Here is a 26,679-nt window from a genome sequence, read left to right as displayed (position 1 = left end):
CATATTTTAAAATTTAGATTTCGATTTAACAGTTAATATTTAGATTCCTATTTAACATTTAGATTCCGACCTAACATGTAATTTTTACTTTCATTTTTAAACATTTAGATGTAACATTTATACTCAGATACAACATTAATGTTGAATATTTAGATTCAAATTCAACATTAGGTTTTATATTTAAGATTCATATTTAACATTTAGATTTAGATTTAACATGTAGTATTTATTTTTTTATATTTAACATTTAGATTTAGATTTAACATTTAACATTTAGATTAATATTTTAACATTTTGATTTAGATTCAATATTTAGGATTCATATTTTAAAATGTAGATTTCGATTTAACAGTTAATATTTAGATTCCTATTTAACATTTAGATTCCGACCCAACACATAATTTTTACTTTAATTTTTAAACATTTAGATGTAACATTTATACTTAGATACAACATTAATATTGAATATTTAGATTCAGATTCAACATTAGGTTTTATATTTAGGATTCATATTTAACATTTAGATTTAGATTGAACATGTAGTATTTATTTTCATATTTAACATTTAGATTTGGATTTAACATTTAATATTTAGATTAATATTTTAACATTTCGATTTCGATTCAATATTTAGGATTCATATTTTAAAATTTAGATTTTGATTTAACAGTTAATATTTAGATTCCTATTTAACATTTAGATTCCGACTTAACATGTAATTTTTACTTTAATTTTTAACATTTAGATGTAACATTTATACTTAGATACAACATTAATATTGAATATTTAGATTCAGATTCAACATTAGGTTTTATATTTAGGGTTCATATTTAACATTTAGATTTAGATTGAACATGTAGTATTTATTTTCATATTTAACATTTAGATTTAGATTTAACATTTAATATTTAGATTAATATTTTAACATTTTGATTTAGATTCGATATTTAGGATTCATATTTTAAAATGTAGATTTCGATTTAACAGTTAATATTTAGATTCCGACTTAACACGTAATTTTTACTTTCATTTTTAAACATTTAGATGTAACATTTATCCTCAGATACAACATTAATATTGAATATTTAGATTCAGCTTCAACATTAGGTTTTATATTTCGGATTCATATTTAACATTTAGATTTAGATTTAACATGTAGTATGTATTTTCATATTTAACATTTATATTTAACATTTAATATTTCAATTAATATTTTAACATTTTGATTTAGATTCAATATTTAGGATTCATATTTTAAAATGTAGATTTCGATTTAACAGTTAAAATTTAGATTCCTATTCAACAATTAGATTCCGACCTAATACGTAATTTTTACTTTCATTTTTAACATTTAGATGTAACATTTATCCTCAGATACAACATTAATATTGAATATTTAGATCCGGTATCAACATTAGGTTTTATATTTAGGATTCATATTTAACATTTAGATTTAGATTTAACATGTAGTATTTCTTTTCATATTTAACATTTAGATTTAGATTTAACATTTAATAGATTGCGGAAGGTAGAGCACGCCAAAATCTGGAGGAGAAGTGTAATAAATAGAAGTTTGTTGGTGTAGAAAAGCATTATTGAGTGAATGTTTGAAGAATGCTGCGAGGAGCTGGCGACTTGTCCAGGGCGTACCCTACCATCCGCCGAATTTTAGCTAAGATTGGCACTAGCGACCCCAAAAGCAGTGGTCCCCAACCACCGGGCTGCAGAATAATTTTTTATAATTATTATTATTTTTAGTTAAATCAACATAAAAAACACAAGATACACTTACAATTAGTGAACTAACCCAAAAAATCTCCCTTTCTCATGACTGCGGGACAAATTGTCAAGCGTTGACCGGTCCGCAGCTGCAAAAAAGTTAGGGACCACTGCCCTAAAGCGGTAAACAAATGGATGGATGGATGGATGTTTGATGAATGTAGAAAAAGAAAAGTGGTGCAACACTGCCCTCTAGTGGAGGCAAGTGACTTTACCTTGACCCTGTGTTGCCTGCAGGTGATGGACAGCTCCATGCCTCTGATTGGTGAGCATGTGGAGGAAGACAAGCAGCTGATCACAGACTTAGTCCTCCACAAGATGGCCCAAGTGCTGCTGGGAGTTTCCTCACCGCCGCCACCTTCAGTCAAGGTAGTGTTGTCCATTCCATGCACCACCTTCCTTTTTTTTACTCTGATGATTTTTTGTGTCCGCAGACCACACAGCCCAGGCGAGGTGGGCAAGCTCCTTTTTTTATTTATTTTCGCAACAATATTATTATTTTTTTGTTTGCATTAGCTGGTTTGATGTGCTCGTGCGCCGCAGGGGGAAACCGCTCAGGCTCCGCCTCCCCGTCGCAGTCGGCCCAAGGGTCTCCGCAGCGAGCCCGCTCGGCCAACACCTCCCCCAGCCAGGCCTTCCAGCCCGGACCCCTGCCTGACGCCTCCGGGCCTGGGGCTCCCAAACAGACCCCGCAACTCAAGTAACAACACTTTTTTTTTTTTTTTTAATAATGCAATAAAGCAAGGGGGGCCCACGGCCCTAGGGTAATTTTTTAATATTCTAAAAATACTACTTAAAAAAGTGGAATACAATTTTAAAAAAGGTGAACTGTAACAAAACAAAGTTGCAAAGTTGACTTGAAAAAAAAACACAAAGTTGCCATGCAGGCTAGTTTTGTTTACTTTAAAACTGTCATTGGTCAAAAAATAATAATGAATCAAAATCAATGTTGTTATGAATTATTGACATATTTAAAGCTCCAATTACTTCTCATCAAATATAACACGTTGACATTTTTTTTAAATATTTTGTGTTTGCCATATAAAAAAAACTAAGTTTTCTTTAAAAAAATAAATTTAAAAAAAGGGCATAAGTGAAGTGAATTATATTTATATAGCGCTTTTTCTCAAGTGACTCAAAGCGCTTTACATAGTGAAACCCAATATCTAAGTTACATTTAAACCAGTGTGGGTGGCACTGGGAGCAGGTGGGTAAAGTGTCTTGGCCAAGGATACAACGGCAGTAACTAGGATGGCACAAGCGGGAATCGAACCTGCAACCCTCAAGTTGCTGGCACGGCCACTCTACCAACCGAGCTATGCCGCCCCACAAAACAACAAAAACTTATAATCGATCTGAAATTAATCTGAAGACTAAAGTGTTAAAGGCAATAAAAAAAAATAAAGTATGATTTCTTTTAACACTTTAAAGGCCTACTGAAATGAGATTTTCTTATTCAAACAGGGATAGCAGGTCCATTCTATGTGTCATACTTAATCATTTTGCTATATTGCCATATTTTTGCTGAAAGGATTTAGTAGAGAACATCGATGATAAAGTTCACAACTTTTGGTCGCTAATCGGAAGTAGCAGACGATGTGCGCGTGACGTCACGGGTTGTAGGGCTCCTCACATCCCCACATTGTTTATAACATGAGCCTCCAGTAGCAAGAGCTATTCCGACCGAGAAAACGACAATTTCCCCATTAATTTGAGCGAGGATGAAGATTCATGGATGAAGAAAGTTAGAGTGAAGCACCCCAAAAAAAAAAACGGCAGCTCCGTGGGACCGTTTCAGATGTAATTACACACATTTACTAGGAAAATCCTGGAAGATCCCTTATCTGCTTATTGTTTTAATAGTGTTTTAGTGAGATTGTAAAGTCATACCTGAAAGTCGGATGGCTGCGGTGAACACCAGTGTCTCTCAGAGAAGCCAATGGAGGAGCCAAGATCACAGCTGCCTTTTTGAACTGCAGGAGGAAGTCCCATAATCCACCGAAGTCTCCGGTAAGAGACGACTTAATACCACAATTTTCCCATCCAAAAACTTGCTGGTTGGCCGCTCTGTGTTAAAGCTTCACAATAAACAAAGAAACACCGGCTGTGTCTCGGTGCTAAAGGCAGCTGCAATCCACCGCTTTCCACCAACAGCGTTCTTCTTTGACGTCTCCATTATTAACTGGACAAACTGCAAAAGATTCAGCAACACAGATGTCCAAATTACTGTGCAATTATGCGATGAAAAGAGACGACTTTTATATTACATTATGAATTGATTTTTGGGGAATATATTGCATATTTTGTGTTTGCCATATAAAAAAATAAAGTTGTATTTGATGAAAAACTGCATAAAAGAAACAAATAATAAACAAGAAACTTATAATTGATCCAATATTAATCTAGGGACTTAAGTGTTAAAGATTTAAAAAATATATATATTAAAATGTATGACTTATTTTAACACTTTAATGTGTGAGTGAGTGTGAATGTTGTCTGTCTATCTGTGTTGGCCCTGCGATAAGGTGGCGACTTGTCCAGGGTGTACCCCGCCTTCCGCCCGATTGTAGCTGAGATAGGCGCCAGCGCCCCCCGCGACCCCGTAAGGGACAAGCGGTAGAAAATGGATGGATGGATGGATGTGTGAGGGCCCATTGATTTTAGTAGGATTAAAAAAAATAATGAAATAAAATCAATGTTGTTATGAATTATTGACTTATTTAAGGCTCCAATTACTTCACACCAAATATTACACTATGAATTGATTTTTGGGGAATATATTGCATATTTTGTGTTTGCCATATAAAAAAAATAAGATTTATTTGATGAAAAACTGCATAAAAGAAACAAATAATAAACAATAAACTTATAATTGATCCAATATTAATCTAGGGACTTTAGGTTTAAAGATTTAAAAAATATATATTAAAATGTATGACTTATTTTAACACTTTAATGTGTGAGGGCCCATTGATTTTAGTGGGATTAAAAAAAATAATGAAATAAAATCAATGTTGTGATGAATTATTGACTTACTTAAGGCTCCAATTACTTCACACCAAATATTACACTATGAATTGATTTTTGAGGAAGAAATTGCATATTTTGTGTTTGCCATAAAAAAAAAAAAAGTTTTATTTGATGAAAAACTGCATAAAAGAAACAAATAATAAACAATAAACTTATAATTGATCCAATATTAATCTAGGTACTTAAATGTTAAAGATTAAAAAATATATATATAAATATATTAAAATGTATGACTTATTTTAACACTTTATTGTGTGAGGGCCCAATGATTTTAGTGGGATTAAAAAAAAAAAGAAATAAAATCAATATTGTTATGAATTATTGACATATTTAAAGCTCCAATTACCAAATATTACACTATGAATTATTTTGGGGGTAATTATTGCATATTTTGTGTTTGCTACGACTTTTCCAGGGTGTACCCCGCCTTCCGCCCGATTGTAGCTGAGATAGGCGCCAGCGCCCCCCCGCGACCCCGAAAGGGAATAAGCGGTAGAAAATGGATGGATGGATGTGTTTGCTATATATAAAAAAAAAGTTTTATTTGATAAAAAGCGCATAAAAGCAACATATAAAAAATAAGAAACTTATAATCGATGGATCGATCTGATTAATTTAGAGACTTAAGTGTTAGAGGTACATTTTTTTTATACATTTTAATTTATTTTTAACACTTAAAACTTTAAACTGTTGTTTTTAAAAAGTAATAATCTTGAATCAAAATCAATGTTATGAATTATTGACATATTTAAGTCCCCAATTACTTTACATCAAATATTACACTTTGAAATATTTTGTAGGGGGAAAATATTGCATATTTTGTGTGTTTGCCATAAAAAAACTCTGTTTTATTTGAGAAAAAGGGCATGAAACCAGAAGGGAAAAAAAAGAAACTTATAATCGATGGAACATTCTGAAATTCATCTTGAGACTTAAGTGTTAAAGGTAAAAAAAAAAATGTTTTTAAATGTATGTTTTATTTTTAACACTTAAATCTTTAAACTGTCCTTTTTAAAAAGGAATAATTAATCACAATCCATGTTGTTATGAATTATTGACATATTTAAAGCTCTAATTCCTTTATATCAAATATTACACTTTGACATATTTTTTTTAGGGAATTATTGCATATTTTATGTGTTTTCCATAAAAAAACCCTCTGTTTTCTTTGATAAAAAGGGCATAAAACCAGCAAATAAAAATATTTAAAACATATAATCGATGGATCGATCTGAAATTAATCTAAAGACTTAAGTATTAAAGGTAAAAAAAATAAATATAAAATGTATGACTTATTTTAACACTTTAATGTGTGCGGCCCTTCTGGAGCCCCAATGATTTTAGTGGCGTTCAAACAAAAAACAAAAAAAATAATGAATTCAAATCAATGTTGTTATGAATTATTGACATATTTAAAGCTCCAAATATTTCATATCAAATATTACACTTTGAAATATTTTTTCGGGAAAACATTGCATATTTTGTGTTTGCCATATAAAAAAATACAGTTTTATTTGATGAAAAATTGCATAAAAGAAACAAATGATAAACAAGAAACTTATAATTGATCCAATATTAATCTAGAGACTTAAGTGTTAAAGATAAAAACATATATATATTACAATGTATGACTTATTTTAACACTTTGATGTGTGAGGGGCCAATGATTTTAGAGGGATTAAAAAAAAGAAGAAATAAAATCAATGTTGTTATGAATTATTGACATATTTAAGACTTCAATTACTTCACATCAACTATTACACTTCTGCGATGAGGTGGCGACTTGTCCAGGGTGTATACCGCCTTCCGCCCGATTGTAGCTGAGATAGGCGCCAGCGCCCCCCGCGACCACAGAAAAGGGAATAAGTGGTAGGAAATGGATGGATGGAAATATTACACTTTGAAATATTTTTTGGGGGGGAAAAATATTGCATATTTTGTGTTTGCTATATATAAAAAGCTAAGTTTTCTGTGATAAAAAGGACTTAAGTGTTAAAGGTAAAAAGTAAAACTTTTTTTTTTAAATGTATGTCTTATTTTTAACACTTAAATCTTTAAACCATAATTTTTAAAAAGGAATAATAATGAATACAAATCTATGTTGTTATGAATTATTGACATATTTAAAACAAACAAATAATAACAAATTTAATTAAGTAAACACTAGCAGAAGTCAGCTAACAAAAACTCCATCACGCTTTTATAAGTATATATGTAGTATCTAGTAACATTCATAACAACATGTGACATGTACATATTTTGCTCATTTTAAGCATACGCATCACTATTTTATAAGTATATATGTAGTATCCAGTAACATTCATAACAACATGTGTTATGTACATATTTGGCTCATTTTAGGCATTCGCATCACCCTTTTATAAGTATATATGTAGTATCTAGTAACATTCATAACATGTGACATGTACATATTTTGCTCATTTTAAGCATACGCATCACCCTTTTATAAGTATACATGTAGTATCTAGTAACATTCATAACAACATGTGTTATGTACGTATTTTGTTCGCATTGCCGCGCAGCAAGTCGCAGTCGCTGACCAACACCTTTTGCTCATTTTAGGCATACGCATCACCCTTTTATAAGTATATACGTATGTAGTATCTAGTAACATTCATAACAACATGTGACATATACATATTTTGCTCATTTTAAGCATACGCATCACCCTTTTTAAAGTATATATGTAGTATCTAATAACATTCATAACATGTGACATGTACATATTTTGCTCATTTTAAGCATACGCATCACCCTTTTATAAGTACATATGTAGTATCTAGTAACATTCATAACAACATGTGACATGTACATATTTTGCTCATTTTAAGCATACGCATCACCCTTTTATAAGTATACATGTAGTATCTAGTAACATTCATAACAACATGTGTTATGTACGTATTTTGCTCGCTTTGCCGCGCAGCAAGTCGCAGTCGCTGAACAACACCTTTTGCTCATTTTAGGCATACGCATCACCCTTTTATAAGTATATACGTATGTAGTATCTAGTAACATTCATAACAACATGTGACATATACATATTTTGCTCATTTTAAGCATACGCATCACCCTTTTTAAAGTATACATGTAGTATCTAATAAAATTCATAACATGTGACATGTACATATTTTGCTCATTTTAAGCATACGCATCACCCTTTTATAAGTATATACGTATGTAGTATGTAGTAACATTCATAACAACATGTGACGTACATGTTTTGCTCATTTTAAGCATACGCATCACCATTTTATAAGTATATATGTAGTATCCAGTAACATTCATAACAACATGTGACGTACATGTTTTGCTCATTTTAAGCATACGCATCACCCTTTTATAAGAATATATGTAGTATCTAGTAACATTCATAACAACATGTGACATGTACATATTTTGCTCATTTTAAGCATACGCATCACCCTTTTATAAGTATACATGTAGTATCTAGTAACATTCATAACAACATGTGTTACGTACGTATTTTGCTCGCTTTGCCGCGCAGCAAGTCGCAGTCGCTGAACAACACCTTTTGCTCATTTTAGGCATACGCATCACCCTTTTATAAGTATATACGTATGTAGTATCTAGTAACATTCATAACAACATGTGACATATACATATTTTGCTCATTTTAAGCATACGCATCACCCTTTTTAAAGTATATATGTAGTATCTAAAAACATTCATAACAACATGTGACTTGTACATATTTTGCTCATTTTAAGCATACGCATCACCCTTTTATAAGTATACATGTAGTATCTAGTAACATTCATAACAACATGTGTTATGTACGTATTTTGCTCGCTTTGCCGCGCAGCAAGTCGCAGTCGCTGACCAACACCTTCACGGAGACTCTGCGAGGCAGCGTGACCGACGACGAGGCCAAAGCCGAGACCATCCGCAGCCTCCGCCAGTCCTTCGCCAGCCTCTTCTCCGACTGAGACTCCGCCTCCTCTCTGCTTCCGGTCCCTCCGCCCGGGAGTCTCCCAGCTTCATCTTCCGGTTTCCTTCTGTCTTTCTTGTGCTATCGGCTTCTCTTCCACCCCTGTTTAGCTTTCACTTTCTTTTCAAACAACTTTTTCTGCGCCTGCACGGGTGTTACAAGTGCGGCCTAACTTAACAATCACTTACTGTACGATGTCTGCTCTCCCTGGGATACAGTTCAAAGTGCGGACTGACTTAAAGGGGAACTGCACATGGTGGGGAATTTTGTTAATCATTTAAAATCCTTATGGAAGACAACTAATTTTTTATGCATTCTAATCATAAATTAACACTAGCAAAAGTCAGCTAACAAAACCTCCATCACCCTTTTACAAGTATATATGTAGTATCTAGTAACATTCCTAATAACATGTGAAATGTACGTATTTTGCTCATTTTAAGCATACGACACGTTTGCTTTTCTCTTAAACAACAACAACACCAGCACTAATCCTGGCAGACTTGATGAGAGACAACAAAGACTACTTTTTGGGACAAATGATGATCTGGAAAGTTCTATTTTTGAGCCTGAACATAAGGAGGAGGAGTACGGTGCTAAACAGATGCAGTTTTAGTCAAAAACTAAACATCATGTAGCAGTATTGCTAAGTGCTAAACAAGATATGCAAACATGATACAACAATCACTTACTGTACGATGTCTGCTCTCTCTGGGATAAAGTTCAAAGTGCGGCCTAACTTAAAGGAAAACTACACGTTGTGGGGAATTTTTTTTACCATTTAAAGTCCTTAAGGAAGACAAGTTATTTTTGATCCATTCTAATCATAAATAAACACAAGCAAAAGTCAGCTAACAAAACCTCCATCTCCTTTCTATAAGTATACATGTAGTATCTAGTAACATTCATAATAACATGTGATATGTACGTATTTTGCTCATTTTAAGCATATGCGTTTGCTTTTCTCTTAAAAACAACACTACTACTAATCATGGCAGACTTGATGAGAGACAACAGAGACTACTTTGGGGCAAATGATGATCTGGAAACGTCTGTTTTTGAGCCTGAATATAAGGAGGATGTTGTAAGAGTTTTAGAAGCTGTGTGCTAAACAGATGCAGCTTTAATCAAACACTGAGCATCAGGTAGCAGTATTGCTAAGTGCTAAACTACGAACATAATAAAACTGTCACTTACTGTACGATGTCTGCTCTCACTGGGATCAAGTCCAGTCCGTGCAGTTCAATTTATTTATTTATATCGCACATTTAAAAATAAAAAAAAACCCAGTTGGCCAAGACATTGTAAAAAGGGGCTCATTTACAATCGTAACACGGAAGGATAAATAAAATACAATCGTAAAATATACTTTAAAAGAAGTGCATAATATGTCACCTAAAATACTCAAATGTAATAAATAAATAAAAAGGGTAAAATAAGAATAACAAATAAAATATTCAAAAAAACAAAGACTGATGGAATGTTTATATCTTCCAGTTTGCATGAGGAAATAATCACAATCCTTACAAAGGGTTTGAAAATATATATATGTCTTTTTTGTGCATCTCCGGGTCTAAATTGGCTGTCAAAATTAACCAACTTGTGGGTTTATGTCCACAACCTTCTACTATCCAGGTGAAAGGCATGATTTATGAATGTAAAACTGTTCATTTTGTGTATAAACCAACTAAAACTAAGGATTTTTAGTCGAGAATGAACTTTCACCAACTTAGAGGCCATGCAGCAGCTCAATATGTCAATGTAGAAGTATAAGCTAAAAAAAAAAAATTGTTTCTCTGCGTTAGCACTTATAATAACAATATTGCTACGACGTGTAAACGGAGTATTTCGGAGGGCTTCACGAGCCAAACCGTGTACTCCGATTAGCCACCTCGTACTTGCCATATTTTACGATTTAGAATGCATAGGAAAAAAAAACATATGTGGTCTTGTCTTACGTAAGGATTGTGAATTGTGGGCATTATTCCCCCCCAAAAAGTGCAGTTCCCCCTTAAGCGTGAAACCTTAGGAAAGAGGATCGGGGCCACATTGAAAAGACGAGGATATGACATAAGAATAATAATACATGTTGCAATATATTGATATATTATATTTATATAATATATTGATATATTTATATAATATATTTCATAGTTGAACATGTCTTTATCCACGTTGCAAATTTTAAAGGGGATCAATGGGGATTTTATTTTTTCTGAGGTGTAAATGTTGCAATGTTGGATACTTGTGGTAAAAAAATGAAATTAACATAAATGGAAATAGTAATATAATAAACAAAATTTAAAAAAAAAAAGTAAAATAAAGTATTGATGCGATACAATCTTGGCATGTGGCTGATAACACCAACCTTGCAACATAAAGGAGTGTATCCGATGTAGTGGCCGGTTGAATCTACATTATAGAATGTTTAGGAACCGGGTGTGGACTTCTAGATATATATTACATTTAAAGTGTGGGCATCGTTAAAGATTAATGATGTTACGGGGCGGTATAGCTCGGTTGGTAGAGTGGCTGTGCCAGCCACTTGAGGGTTCCAGGTTCGATCCCCGCTTCACTGCCGTTGTGTCCTTGGGCAAGACACTTTACCCACCTTCTCCCAGTGCCACCCACACCACTTTAAATGTATTTTACATATTGGGTTTTCACTATGTAAAGCGCTTTGAGTCACTAGAGAAAAGCGCTATATAAATATAATTCACTTCGTTTAGTTTTGGAGGGGGCGGGGCCTGGTGTCATTTGCAATCCGGGAACTAGCAGATGAATAAATCAGGTTATAAAAGTGACTGTGAAGCAAAATTTATGCACGTATATGAATAAATGATAAATGGGTTTTACTTGTATAGCGCTTTTCTACCTTCAAGGTACTCAAAGCGCTTTGACACTACTTCCACATTCACTCATTCACACACTGATGGAGGGAGCTGCCATGCAAGGCGCTAACCAGCACCCATCAGGAGCAAGGGTGAGGTGTCTTGCTCAGGACACAACGGACGTGACCAGGTTGGAACTAGGTGGGGATTGAACCAGGGACCCTAGGGTTGCGCACGGTCACTCTCCCCACTGCGCCACGCCGTCCATGTGTGTTTACATAAGGAAGTACTGTAAATGTAATATATATATATACATATATATATATATATATATATATATATATATATATATATATATATATATATATATATATATATATATATATATATATATACATATATATATATACATACATATATGTATATATATGTACATATATATGTATGTCTATATGTACGCATATATATGTATGTATATATGTACATATATATATGTATGTGTATATGTACGCATATATATGTATGTGTATATATATGTATGTATGTATATATATGTATGTATATGTGTATGTATATATATATATATATATATATGTGTATATATGTATGTATATGTATATATATGTATCTACATATATGTGTATATGTATATATTTATACATAAATACATACATATATGTATATGTATGTACGTATAGGTATGTTTACATGTACATACATGTACAGTATATGATGCATGTACATGTATGTATACATGTACATATGTGTATACATGTACGTGTGTGTCTTTATATGTACATATATGTGTATAAATGTACATATATGCGTGTATGTACATATATATGTATATAAGTACATATATCTATAAAAGTATGTACATATATGTATATATTACATATGTGTATATATGTGTACAAATATGTGTTCCTATTTATGTACATATATTTGTACATATGTGTATATGTTTCCGTATATATGTGTAAAAATGTGTATATATATACATATATGTAGATACATACGTATATGTATATATGTATCTTTACACATATACAGTATGTACATACATATGTATTTATTTACTAAGGGGATTAATATCAATGTGGCCCTGACATCCTTTATTATTATTTAAATAGTATTTAGTATGTGGTATTCATTAACACCTAATTAGTATTTAAAGCCAAGCCTGTTCTCCTGCAAATGATCTCCACTATTCCAACATTGTTGTTGACTTATTTAGTTATTGCCATCATCTTCCTTGGCCTGGGGAATAATTCCAATCACATGTGTAATTGTTCTATTTCATATTTCATCAAATTATTTTCCCTTTTTTTGGTGTGCTATTCCTGTTTATTTCAACCGACGGCCCCTCCAGGTGTGTGCAGCCGTCAATACATGGCAATATTCATGTTCCAAGAGCACCAGCCAATCACTCACTCACTGGCTTCCTTTACCAAAGTGCTTTTGAGCACAACAAGCACGCTGGAGTGATTTCCCAAAGGTGCAAAATGTTCTTCCGTGACCAGCCCAGTTCTGCTCGTGTTGTTTGTGCCGCTGAAACGGTGACCATGTCCAGTACTTGTCTGGCTTTAATTGTTCTACTTAAAGGCCTACTGAAACCCACTACTACCCACCACGCAGTCTGATAGTTTATATATCAATGATGAAATATTAACGGCCTTTTTAATTTATTAAATTGCAATTTTAAATTTTGCGCGAAGTATGCTGTTAAAAACGTCGCGGTATGATGACGGGTGGGCTTGACGTCACGGATTGTAGCGGACATTTAGTTCCAGCCCCGTTCCCAGCTATAAGTCGTCTGCTTTAATTGCATAATTCCACAGTATTCTGGACATCTGTGTTGCTGAATCTTTTGCAATTTGTTCAATTATTAAAGGAGACGTCAAAGAAGAAAGACGTAGGTGGGAAGCTGTGTATTGCAGCTGCCTTTACATTTCCGAAAGATGACGATGAAGCTTTACTATGGAACAGAACGGTCAAGCGAACATGGTTCCTGACCACATGTCAACCGGCAGGTTTCGGTGAGAAAATGGTGATAATAAGTCAGCTCTTACCGTAGACATGAGCGGAGAGCTTGCGTCGTTCCTCCTGCACCTGTCAAAGAGGCAGCTGCGGACTCTCTTGCCTCCTCCCACCGGCCGCCCCCGACCGTTGGATGTTTCCAACGTGGAGGATGCATCGGCTGCCTTCGCCTCGGTGAGAAAATGGTGGTAATATGTCGGCTCTTACCGCCATCAGTGTGTGAATGTGTGTGTGAATGGGCGAATGTAGAAATACTATCAAAGCGCTTTGGGCTCCTTAAAAAGGGGTAGAAAAGTTCTATACAAGTACAACCCATTTACCATTTACTTACCGTAGACATGAGCGGAGAGCTTGCGTCGTTCCCCCTGCACCTGTCGAAGAGCCAGCTTGCCTCCTCCGACCGGCCGCCTCCGAACGTGAGATGCTTCCACCGTGGAGGAGGAAAAAAAAAATCTCAGCCCAGCCCCAACGGCTGCCTTCGCTTCGCCTTGTCGAGAAACGTGGCTTCCCTCAGAGACACTGGCGGTCACCACACCCATCCGACTTTCACTAAAACGCTAAAACACTAGTAACGCAATAAGCAGATAAGGGATTTTCCAGAATTATCCTAGTAAATTTGTCTAATAACATCTGAATCGCTCTGCCGTCTAGTTCTTTTGTTTTGTTTTAGTCTTTCACTCGCACTTTCCTCATCCACAAATCTTTCATCCTCGCTCAAATTAATGGGGAAATTGTCGCTTTCTCGGTCCGAATCGCTCTAGCTGCTGGTGGCCATGATTGTAAACAATGTTCAGATGTGAGCTACTTCCGGTACTAGCAAGGCTTTTTTATTAGCGACCAAAAGTTGCGAAATTTATCCTCGATGTTCTCTACGAAATCCTTTCAGCAAAAATATGGCAATATGGCGAAATGATCAAGTATGACACATAGAATGGAGCTGCTATCCCCGTTTAAATAAGAAAATCTCATTTCAGTAGGCCTTTAAGTTGGCTTTTTGACATGATCGTGGGCAAAATGAATAGAAATAGCGACAATTTTTTTGCAATAACAGGCTTATTTGCATAATTCACCATGAAGCCTGACGCTGTCAATCACATCAGCAGCTCATCAAACGCTCGTCATTTTTTTTTTCTTTTTTTGTACAAATGATCAAATGTTTTGGTGTTCATTCATTCCCCCCGCCTACCAGGACGACCTCCGTCCAGTTTTGACTTTAAAAAAATGTAGGCGAAGTGGTGAAAAAAGTTGAATGTCGTGGATGTTTTTTTCTTCAAATTGCCTTTAGCACTGTGTCGAAAAGGGACCGAGTTTGCATTTTTTACACGCCCGTCGGGAGTGCGTGTCGTTTTTTGGGCTCTCCGCGGAGACGCCTTACCAAAAAAAAAAAAAAAGCCATAAACAAGGAAAATGCGCAACAACGGCCCACTTGGAAAACGACCGAAATGATGACGATTATTTACAAAAACCCCAAAACCAGCCAAGTTGTGTAAATGTTAAATAAAAACAAGATTTGCAAATCTTTTTCCACTTATATTCAATTAAATAGACTGCAAAGACAAGATACTTATTAAACTTTGTTGTTTTTTTGCAAATATTAGCTCATTTGGAATTTGACGCTCAAAAAAGCTGGCACGAGTGGCAAAAAAGACTGAGAAAAGTTCAATCAATCAATCAATGTTTATTTATACAGTCCTAAATCACAAGTGTCTCAAAGGGTTGCTCAAACCACAATGACATCCTCGGTAGAGCCCACATGTGACGGTGACAATGATGACTATGAGAAACCTTGGAGAGGACCCCCCAGGGGACCGAAAGCATTGGATGTTGAGCCGGTCTAACATGATATTGTGAAAGTCCAATCCATAGTGGATCTAACATAACCGTGAGAGTCCGGTTCAAAGTGGATCCAATATAGTAGCGAGAGTCCCGTCCATAGTGGAGCCAGCAGGAAACCACCACAAGCGGAGGCGGATCAGCACCGCAGAGATGTCCCCAACCAATACACAGGCGAGCGGTCCATCCTGGGTCCCGACTCTGGACAGCCAGTACTTTCATCCATGGCCACCGGACCTGTGTACCCCACCCCCTCCACAAGGGAGAGGTGGGCAGAGGAGAAAAAGAAAATAAACGGCAGATCAACTGGTCTAAAAAGGGGGTGTATTTAAAGGCTAGAGTATACAAATGAGTTGAGGAATGCTCATCAAACGCTTATTTGGAACATCCCACAGGTGTACGGGCTGATTGGGAACAGGTAGGTGCCATGGTTGGGTATAAAAGCAACCTCCGTTAAAATGCTCAAGTCGTTCACAAACAAGGATGGGGCGAGGGTCACCGCATTGTCAACAAATGCCCAAGAAGACATTTCTCTACCAGCTATTGCAAGGAATTTAGGGATTTTACCATCTACCCTCCGTAATATCATCAAAATGTTCAGAGAATCCGGAGAAATCACTGCAACTAAGCGATGATATTACGCACCTTTGGATCCCTCAGGCGGTGCCGCATCAGTGTGTAAAGGATATCACCACATGGGCTCAGGAAGACTTCAGAAAACCACTGTCAATAACCACAGTTAGTCGCTCCATCTGTAAGTGCGAGTTAAAACTCTACTATGCAAAAGGAAAGCCATTTATCAACAACACCCAGAAACGCCACCGGCTTCGCTGGGCCCGAGCTCATCTAAGATGGACTGATGCGAAGTGGAAAAGTGTTCTGTGGTCTGACCAGTCCACATTTCATTGTTTTTGGAAACTGTGGACCAAAGAGGAAAGGAACCATTCGGAGTGTTCCAGGCGCAAAGTGTAAAATGCAGCATGTTTGATGGTATGGGGGTGTATTAGTGCCCAAGGCATGGGTAACTTACACACCCGTGAAGGTACCATTAATGCTGAGAGGTACATACAGATTTTGGAGCAACACATGTCGCCATCCAAGCAACATTATCATGGACGCCCCTGCTTATTTCAGCAAGACGATGTCATTGAAAATGTGTGAAGGCTAAAATATGAGAAGGGAGACTGTTGAACAACTTAAGCTGCACATCAAGCAAGAATGGGAAAGAATCCCACTTCAAAAATGTGTCTTTTCAGTTCCCAAACCTTTACTGAGTGTTGTTAAAAGGAAAGGCCATGTAACACGCTGGTAAAAATGCCTTTTTCGAAACATGTTGCAGGCATCAAGTTCTAAATGAGCTAATATTTGCCAAAAAATAACGACGTTTACCAGTTTGAACGTTAAATGTCTTGTCTTTGCAGTCTATTCAATCGAATATAAGTTGAAATGTGTTGTAGTCTCTTTTTATATAGCATTTAAACAAGGTGACAACTTCACTGCTTTTTGGGGCTTTGTGTGATCATGTGACTTTTAAGTCATAGCAAGTTTGCCTGAAACAACTCTGAGTGTTTCAGTTTCAGTGGATCGATTGAAACTGATTCTCGCCATCTATTATTTTTGTATTTTTTCCAAGCTGGTTATAAGTTAAAAAAATCAGGTTGCATGAAAACGATCTGCAAACATTTGCCTGAGCCAATAAATCATTGACAAAAAAAAAAAATCCACCTTTTTTTTTTTAAATTACAAAAATCTATATTTATATTAATTTTAAAGTAATTTAAATGTGCATCATGTTTGACACAGCCGGTGACCAAATATATATTTTATTATGTCATTTTGTAACATGCAATACACGAGCATATATCAAATTATCATCACTATCATCTTCCCCTAGATGCTCCCGATCAAATCAAACTTTATTTAATTAGCACTTTTCATATAAAGGCAAAGTACTATACAAAAAATAATAATAATAATAAAAGAATCGAAGTAAACATACACAAACAACATTATTGACCCTAACAAAGCAAAAACAAAACATGACACTGAGGATTTGAGGTCAATCACAATTAATGCCTTATAAAAATAGCATAAAAATTTGATGAAATACAGGTGAAACAATTAATATAAATAATACATTAATAAGCTAATAAAACATAACATTGAGAGACTAATAGTAGTAATATTCATCATTAAAGTACGAAACAACGCAATAAAATAATTAAAAAAACAAAAGTTTAAGATCAGTAAAAAGCCTGATTAAAAGGTGTGTTTTTAGCGGTTTCAATTTTTTTTTTAGCGGTGAGACTCTGACAGACAGGTGGGGTTAATAGATAAGAAGGCGCAGGGGCATTAAAACATAAAAAAAAAAATAATAGAACTTCAAAATCCACCCCGAAGCAAAGGGAGAGCCAATTGCAGCAACTTTAAAACTGGTGTAACGTGCGCCCGACCATTGAAACTTGGTCATTTCCCAACCAAAGTTCTACGACACAAATACGACGTTGAAACAACATGCTTTTTGACGACGTTTATTCAATGTCAGGCTCTGATGTTGATTTGACCAACGGTTCAATACAACGTTTATATCAATAAGTTAATAAAACATAACATTGAGAGAATAATAGTAGTAATGTTAATAATTAAGATGGAAAAGAAAGCAGTAAATTAATAAAAAAAACATGAAAGTTTAACATCAAAGCAGACGGAGAGCCAATTGCAGCGACTTTAAAACTGGGGTAATGTGCGCCCGACCATTGAAATTTGGTCATTTCCTAACCAAAGTTCTACGACACAAATACAACGTTGAAAAAACATGCTTTTTGACGACGTCTATTTAATGTCAGGTTCTGATGATGATTTGACCAATTTTTTATATGAATTTTATATCAATAAGTTAATAAAAACATAACATTGATAGAATAATAGTAGTAATATTAATAATTAAAATGGAGATCAACGCAGTAAAAGAATAAAAAAACATATGTTTAAGATGATCCGTAAAAAGCCTGATTAAAAGGTGTGTCTTTAGCGGTTAAAAACATATTTTTAATGGTGAGACTCTCCGACAGACAGGTGGGGGCCACAGTGGCTCAACGGTCTTTCCTCTGGTATTTGGTAAAGCTAAAAGGCTATTAATAGCGAGGGTTAGTAGATAAGAAGGTGCAAGGCCATTAAAATGTTAATAAACGAATAATAGAACTTCAAAATCCACCCTGAAGCGCAGGAAGAGCCAATTGCAGCGACTTTAAAACTGGTGTAATGTGCACCCGACCATTGAAACTTGGTCATTTCCCGACCAAGTTCTACGACACAAATACAACGTTGAAACAACATGCTTTTTGACGACGTTTATTCAATGTCAGGCTCTGATGTTGATTTGACCAACGATTTAATACAAAGTATCAATATCAATAGGTTAATAAAAACATAACATTGAGAGAATAATAGTAGTAATGTTAACAATTAAAATGGAAAAGAAAGCAGTAAATTAATAAAAAAGTTTAACATCAAAGCAGAGGGAGAGCCAATTGCAGCAACTTTAAAACTGGGGTAATGTGCGCCCGACCATTGAAATTCGGTTATTTCCCAACCAAAGTTGTACGACACAAATACAATGTTGAAAAAACATGCTTTTTGACGACGTTTATTTAATGTCAGGTTCTGATGATGATTTGAACAATTTTTAATATGAATTTTATATCAATAAGGTAATAAAAACATAACATTGATTGAATAATAGTAGTAATATTAATAATTAAAATGGAAAATAACACAGTAAATTAATTCAAAACATAAAACTTTAATATGATCAGTAAAAAGTCTGACTAAAAAGGTGTGTCTTTAGTGGTTTAAAAAAAAGATTTCAACAGATTTCAATTGGTATTTGGTAAAGCTAAAAGGCTATTAATCGCGATGGTGAATAGATAAAAAGGCGCATGACCATTTAAACATTAATAGACGGATAATACAACTTCAAATTCGACCCTGAAGCAGACGGAGAGCCAAATGCAGAGACTTTAAAACTGGTGTAATGTGCGCCCGCCTTCTGGTCTAATAACTGTAGGCTTCTGATATCATTTTTGGGAAGACCAAAGAGCATTACCACAGTCTAAAGGACAGTTTAGACTAATAAAAATATGTATTAGCACCACCAAATCATTGAATTCTTTATCATTTGTCATTATTTGCCATCTAAAAAACGGACAAAAAGTCAACATTATTCTTTTTTAATATGTTTATTTATTTTTCTTTCATGTTTATCAGTATAATTTATCATCACAACACACATCAAGTGATCACCACGAAATAAAACAGTAAATATGTATATTTCACCTCTAAGTATACTATATTGTGTAATGTAAACATATTTATTTAAAAATTTTTAAAGACTTTATGTTTCTCCATGTTATTTCAAATGTATAAAATACCAATTGACTAATTTAGAGTTGATTACCTTTTTATACCTGCTGTTTCAAATTTGATACATTTCCAACACAGATTTACTGTAAAATATTTGATGACGTATTAAGTAATTTTACATTTTTCTTATCTCTTTCAAATTGATCAAAGTTTCTCTTCAAAAAAATCTAGTTTCTCGTTTCTTCTTTGTGGCAATTACTGCCCCCGTGCGGATGATACATGTATTGCGTGTATCAGATCTGATACGTCAGGCAAAGGGCATGAATGACGACAAAAGTTCACAAACTTATGAAACACTCAATGTACGTTTTTGCCGTTATAGGTTTGAAACTTGATTGATTTATTTTTTATATATTTTTGAAAATTATGAATCGGGATGGATAAAGATCGCATTTCGGATGTGAACCAATTTATTTTTAACGAGGCAATGCATGTTTTTCTCCATCAAAGCAAAACAAACAAAATCAAAGATCCCATATTAAATTGCAGACCATCTGCAATGTGTTTGACTTGACGGAATTGAAACAGACCTTCATTGTTTCCAAACCTGTGCAGGAAATGACTTGAGGTGATTAGTAGCGGAAGGTGGAGATCAGCGTGCGAGGAGTGAGAAGACATTTAGTGTACCGGTTAATAAAGTCTGTGACCTGCCGTTTCCGGACTGCAGCAGAATTGATTCCTAATGGGATTATTTTTACTGTCGGCATCCAAACGGCTGCCAACGCAATCACAGACTTTGGGAGCAAAGACTGTTTTCATTACAAATTGGCAAGGGAGGAATGACAACAATCTAGTCTTGGGTTGTGTAATTCTTACCTGCTGGTGCACACGTCTGCCTTTTATGGCAGGTTCTAGTCCTGGTTCCATTTCAGGCCTGGCTTGTGTCAATACATGCATTATAGGGACGGCGTGGCGCAGTGGGAGAGTGGCCGTGCGCAAACCGAGGGTCACTGGTTCAAATCCCACCTAGAACCAACCTTGTCACGTCCGTTGTGTCCTGAGCAAGACACTTCACCCTTGCTCCTGATGGGTGCTGGTTGGCGCCTTGCATGGCAGCTCCCTCCATCAGTGTGTGAATGTGTGTGTGAATGGGTAAATGCGGAAGTAGTGTCAAAGCGCTTTGAGTACCTTGAAGGTAGAAAAGCGCTATATAAGTACAACCCATTTAATACCAGTACCCAGGATCAAATTAAGCCAAAATTGATTTACTGTGCCGATTCTTAAAAAGAAAAACACATATACATATATATATATATAAATATATATATATATATGCATATATATATATATATGTGTATATATATATATATACATATATATATATATGTATATATACACATATATATATATATATGTATGTATAAGTTGTTTTGTATGTATGTATATATGGACATATGAATATATGTACATTTGTATTTATATATGTATATATGGACATATGTATGATATATGTATGTATATGTATATATTTGTATATGTACATGTATGTATGTATATGCATATCTGTATACGTATGTATATATGTATATACAGTATATGTGTGTATGTATATTTATGTGTGTGTATAAACTGTATATGTGTATATATGTATATGTATGTGTATATATACTGTATGTGTGTGTATGTATGTATATGTATGTATATATGTATGTATATATATTGGTATATGTATGTATATATGTATATATATATATATATATATATATATATTGGTATATGTATGTGAACATATGTATCTATATCTGTATATATGGACATATATACTGTATGGACATATGTATGTATGTACATACGCATCTATATACGTATATATGTATGAATATATGGAGATATTTATATGATTGTATATGTACATATGTGTGTATATATATATATATATATATATATATATATATATATATATATATATATATATAATGTATTCTTACTTACTGAATCGTACCATGTCTTTGGGAATGTTTTCGTTCACAATCAAGCTAGCCTCGTTAGCATGAGCTAATACGCGGACACATTCACGAGTGCCTGTGTTCGTATTATTAACTTGCGATGTCGTCTCATCATGTGTCGTTTCACTTTTTACGCAAATTCCTCAGTAAATTCACCAAAACGTCACCGGGGCGCTATCGAGTCCGTTTGGCCGATCGCACAACTAGAGGGTCCATGACACACAACTTCTGTTTTGTTTGACCGGCCGTTTTACCGCCCTGCTACAGAGCCCTTGTTTGGAAACAATGAAGGCACTTAAATAAACATTTACATAATATTTCATACCAGTGTTTATCTGCAGCTTCTAGTTTAGTGTGGCTAATACTTAAAAAAAAACACTTTAATTTGAATTTATTGCTCACTTTTTGTGTTCCAAATGATTGCGACGCAGTGTGTGAGGTGAAATATGCAGCCCCAGAGACTTACTGGAACTCCAAATCTGTTTTATGTAGACTATTGTGTTCCCTTCCTCTCTGCTGGATGTACAGTATCAACACGTACTTTAGGTGTCTTCTTCTTCTGTAAAAACGTGGCATGGATCCTACTTGTGTGCCTCAGGTGTGTACATTTGACCCTCATGTAATTTTTTTTTTGTTCATGTCCGGCTGCTTATTGGTGAGAATTTGCAATGCATCTCATGTATTCTGTACATTTTTTGGGGGGTCCAGATTTCTGTTATTAAAGTGAGAACTTTACTACACTAATGGTCTTCTCCATGTATGGCCACAAGCTTCTAGAAGCCACAAATAGCATGTTTGTGTTTTAGTACCTTGAAGGTAGAAAAGCGCTATACAAGTACAACCCATTTATCATTTATTTATTTATTCCTGCTGGCACGGAGCTGGGATGTGGGCTCCTTTCATGCAATCCACCTCCAGCTGTGAAGTGGAGTCTGAGGAGCGCTAAAATGTTGCGGGGGTCATGAGGAAAGACGTGGACTTGTGAATATGTCAGCCCGAGCACAATATTCTATTTTGCACCCATGACGTCATAGATGCGGCTTTTTGTCCGACTGCCCACGACGTGAAATCGTGTTCCTATTGATTTGACTTCAGCTTGGACAATGTTTTGCTTTTCTGGGCTTTTTTTTTTTTTTTTACGCCCCAGCAGGCGCCAGACATTGAAAAAAACGTTGAGAACTTGTTGAAAAAGGTCCGGATGTTGAGTAAATGAAACATAACCTTGAAACAACATCTTTTCTGACAACATTTAATCAATGTCGGGTTCTGACATTGATTTGACCATTGAAATTTGGTCATTTCCCAACCAACCAATGCAGTCACGGGGAGAACACGCAAGCTCCACATAGAAAGATCCCGAGCGCAGAATCGAACCCAGGACCTTCGTATTGTGAGACAGAAGCATTAACCCCTCCTCCACCTTGCTGTCCACTTTAAATCATAGCAAGTTAAATATATGTACCGTATTTCCTTGACTTATTATTACTAATTAATTCAAAACCTCTTCTCACTCCTGCGCTTACCAAAGGCATGCAATAAAAGTAAGCATGTGCTAATTATTTTAAAACCTCTTCTCACTCCGGCACTTACCAAAGGCATGCAGTAAAAATTTGAGTGTGATAGAAGCTTGGACCTTAAATCCTACTGAATAGCTCTTAACCTTCTTCCTTTTATGCGATTTCAAATTACCGGCATTGAAATCAGCCTCCTCCATTTTGAAAATGATGACAGGGGAAGTGTCACTCGTCACAAGTTTGACCAGGCGGTAATACTAAGCATGCGCTAATTATTTTGCGAAGCGAGTTTGACCAGGCAGTAATTCAAGGCAGGCGCATACTATATGCCCTGCGGCAATTCAAGGAAATACGGTATGTGTATTTATATATATATATATATATATATATATATATATATATATATGCATTTACATATATATATATTCATATATATCCATCCATCCATTTCCTACCACTTATTCCCTTTGGGGTCGAGGGGGGCGCTAACATGTTACGCGTCCGATTCGCCCAGCGACTCTCTGCCGGAGCATCAGCGCTGGGGTTAGTGCACCACAGTTTTGTATTGTCGCACGGTCCTTCGGCGGAGTGCTTCGGAAGCTACGGACCGCTCGTCTCCCCGGCCCGGACTGTTTACAGCGCCGCCGATGGAGGGAGCAGGAGAGCGGGATTGAGAGAGCGAGCAGGCGGGCGAGCGAGGGAGGGAGGGCGGTAGGAAGGAAGAGCGAGTGCGGGTCTAGTGGAAAAGCAACAAAACGTTTCTCTGCTTGCATCACGCAAGTGACGTCGATGTTCGGCCCTCGAGAGCCACATACCACACCGTGATTGGTCGATTCCTTGAGCTCCGCACACAACACTGTCAAGCGCCATTCATATAAAACTTCCGATCCGCACTAACATTAAACCTTCATATTAAGATGGGGGCCGCAACATAACGTCTCGCAGGCCCCTGCCCTCCATGGTGAAAAACTGCATTATCAAAACCACTGTGAACTACACTTCCCAGAATGCCAAGGGAAAATGGCCGCCAAATGACTGAGTGAAGGCACCTGTGAAGGAATGGAGATTCAGTCAGACTCATTCACCAAACAAGCTGCATGCAAGGAAGGACAGCAAGGTCTACTCCACAAGTTTCTCCAAACACACCAATGGTCAGTGAATATTCTTTTTCATTTGATATTTTCTTACTTTGATATGCTTCACTTGTGCCTGTAAGCTTCTTCATGTGCTTACTCAACTTGTGTATCTTCTTGTGTTTGTTTCATCTTCGTGTGTTTGTTTCATCTTCATTTGTTTGTTTCATCTTCATTTGCTTACTCAACTTGTGTATCTTCTTGTGTTTGTTTCATCTTCATATGTTTTTTTCATCTTCATTTGCTTACTAAACTTGTGTATCTTCTTGGGTTTGTTTCATCTTCATGTGTTTGTTTTATCTTCATGTGTTTGTTTCATCTTCATTTGCTTACTCAACTTGTGTATCTTCTTGTGTTTGTTTCATCTTCATGTGTTTGTTTCATCTTCATGTGTTTGTTTCATCTTCATTTGCTTACTCAACTTGTGTATCTTGTGTTTGTTTCATCTTCATGTGTTTGTTTCATCTTCATGTGCTTACTAAACTTGTGTATCTTCTTGTGTTTGTTTCATCTTCATGTGTTTGTTTCATCTTCATGTGCTTACTCAACTTGTGTATCTTCTTGTGTTTGTTTCATCTTCATGTGCTTACTCAACTTGTGTATCTTCTTGTGTTTGTTTCATCTTCATGTGCTCACTCAACGAGTGTATCTTCTTGTTTGTTTCATCTTCATGTGTTTACTCAACTAGTGTATCTTCTTGTTTGTTTCATCTTCATGTGCTTACTCAACTTGTGTATCTTCTTGTGTTTGTTTCATCTTCATATGCTTACTCAACTTGTGTATCTTCTCTTCTTGTTTGTTTCATCTTCATGTGCTTACTCAACTTGTGTATCTTCTTGTTTGTTTCATCTTCATGTGCTTACTCAACTTGTGTATCTTGTTTCATTTTCATGTGCTCACTCAACTAGTGTATCTTCTTGTTTGTTTCATCTTCATATGCTTACTCAACTTGTGTATCTTCTTGTGTTTGTTTCATCTTCATATGCTTACTCAACTTGTGTATCTTCCCTTCTTGTTTGTTTCATCTTCATGTGCTTACTCAACTTGTGTATCTTCTTGTTTGTTTCATCTTCATGTGCTTACTCAACTTGTGTATCTTGTTTCATTTTCATGTGCTCACTCAACTAGTGTATCTTCTTGTTTGTTTCATCTTCATGTGCTTACTCAACTAGTGTATCTTCTTGTTTGTTTCATTTTCATGTGCTCACTCAACTAGTGTATCTTCTTGTTTGTTTCATCTTCATGTGCTTACTCAACTAGTGTATCTTCTTGTTTGTTTCATCTTCATGTGCTTACTCAACTTGTGTATCTTGTTTCATTTTCATGTGCTCACTCAACTAGTGTATCTTCTTGTTTGTTTCATCTTCATGTGCTTACTCAACTTGTGTATCTTCGATTGTTTCATCTTCATGTGCTTACTCAACCTGTGAATCTTCTTGTGTTTGTTTCATCTTCATGTGGTCATTCAACTGGTGTATCTTCTTGTATTTGTTTCATCTTCATGTTCTTACTCAACTTGTGTATCTTCTTGTATTTGTTTCATCTTCATGTGCTTACTCAACTTGTGTATCTTGTGTTTTTTTCATCTTCATTTGCTTACTCAACTTGTGTATTTTGTTGTTTGTTTCGTCTTCATGTGCTTACTCAACTTGTGTATCTTCTTGTTTGTTTCATCTTCATGTGCTTACTCAACTTGTGTATCTTCTTGTGTTTGTTTCATCTTCATGTGCTTACTCAACTTGTGTATCTTGTTTCATTTTCATGTACTCACTCAACTAGTGTATCTTCTTGTGTTTGTTTCATCTTCATGTGCTTACTCAACTTGTGTATCTTGTTTCATTTTCATGTGCTCACTCAACTAGTGTATCTTCTTGTTTGTTTCATCTTCATGTGCTTACTCAACTAGTGTATCTTCTTGTTTGTTTCATTTTCATGTGCTCACTCAACTAGTGTATCTTCTTGTTTGTTTCATCTTCATGTGCTTACTCAACTAGTGTATCTTCTTGTTTGTTTCATCTTCATGTGCTTACTCAACTTGTGTATCTTGTTTCATTTTCATGTGCTCACTCAACTAGTGTATCTTCTTGTTTGTTTCATCTTCATGTGCTTACTCAACTTGTGTATCTTCTATTGTTTCATCTTCATGTGCTTACTCAACCTGTGAATCTTCTTGTGTTT

General features: G+C 35.4%; 2 protein-coding genes across 2 annotated transcripts in view; both read left to right on the top strand.

Annotated features, from left to right (window-relative positions):
• The window catches only part of LOC133560962 (synapsin-3-like), a 274,400-nt gene extending 262,507 nt beyond the window's left edge, over nucleotides 1–11,893 (top strand). The window contains exons 11-14 of the mRNA XM_061914036.1: nucleotides 2,017–2,148; nucleotides 2,214–2,232; nucleotides 2,323–2,479; nucleotides 8,657–11,893. Coding sequence (XP_061770020.1) covers nucleotides 2,017–2,148; nucleotides 2,214–2,232; nucleotides 2,323–2,479; nucleotides 8,657–8,780 — 432 coding nt within the window. The 3' untranslated portion in view covers nucleotides 8,781–11,893. The remainder of the gene's footprint in view (nucleotides 1–2,016; nucleotides 2,149–2,213; nucleotides 2,233–2,322; nucleotides 2,480–8,656) is intronic.
• Nucleotides 11,894–24,407: 12,514 nt separating this feature from the next.
• Nucleotides 24,408–26,679, top strand: part of plxnc1 (plexin C1) — a 201,645-nt gene continuing 199,373 nt past the window's right edge. The window contains exon 1 of the mRNA XM_061914034.1: nucleotides 24,408–24,519. Coding sequence (XP_061770018.1) covers nucleotides 24,466–24,519 — 54 coding nt within the window. The 5' untranslated portion in view covers nucleotides 24,408–24,465. The remainder of the gene's footprint in view (nucleotides 24,520–26,679) is intronic.

Source organism: Nerophis ophidion, linkage group LG10, assembly GCF_033978795.1.
Source record: "Nerophis ophidion isolate RoL-2023_Sa linkage group LG10, RoL_Noph_v1.0, whole genome shotgun sequence".
Taxonomy (NCBI): domain Eukaryota; kingdom Metazoa; phylum Chordata; class Actinopteri; order Syngnathiformes; family Syngnathidae; genus Nerophis; species Nerophis ophidion.
The sequence above is the reverse complement of the archived record's forward strand: the minus strand, read 5'-3'. Positions and strand labels throughout refer to the sequence as shown.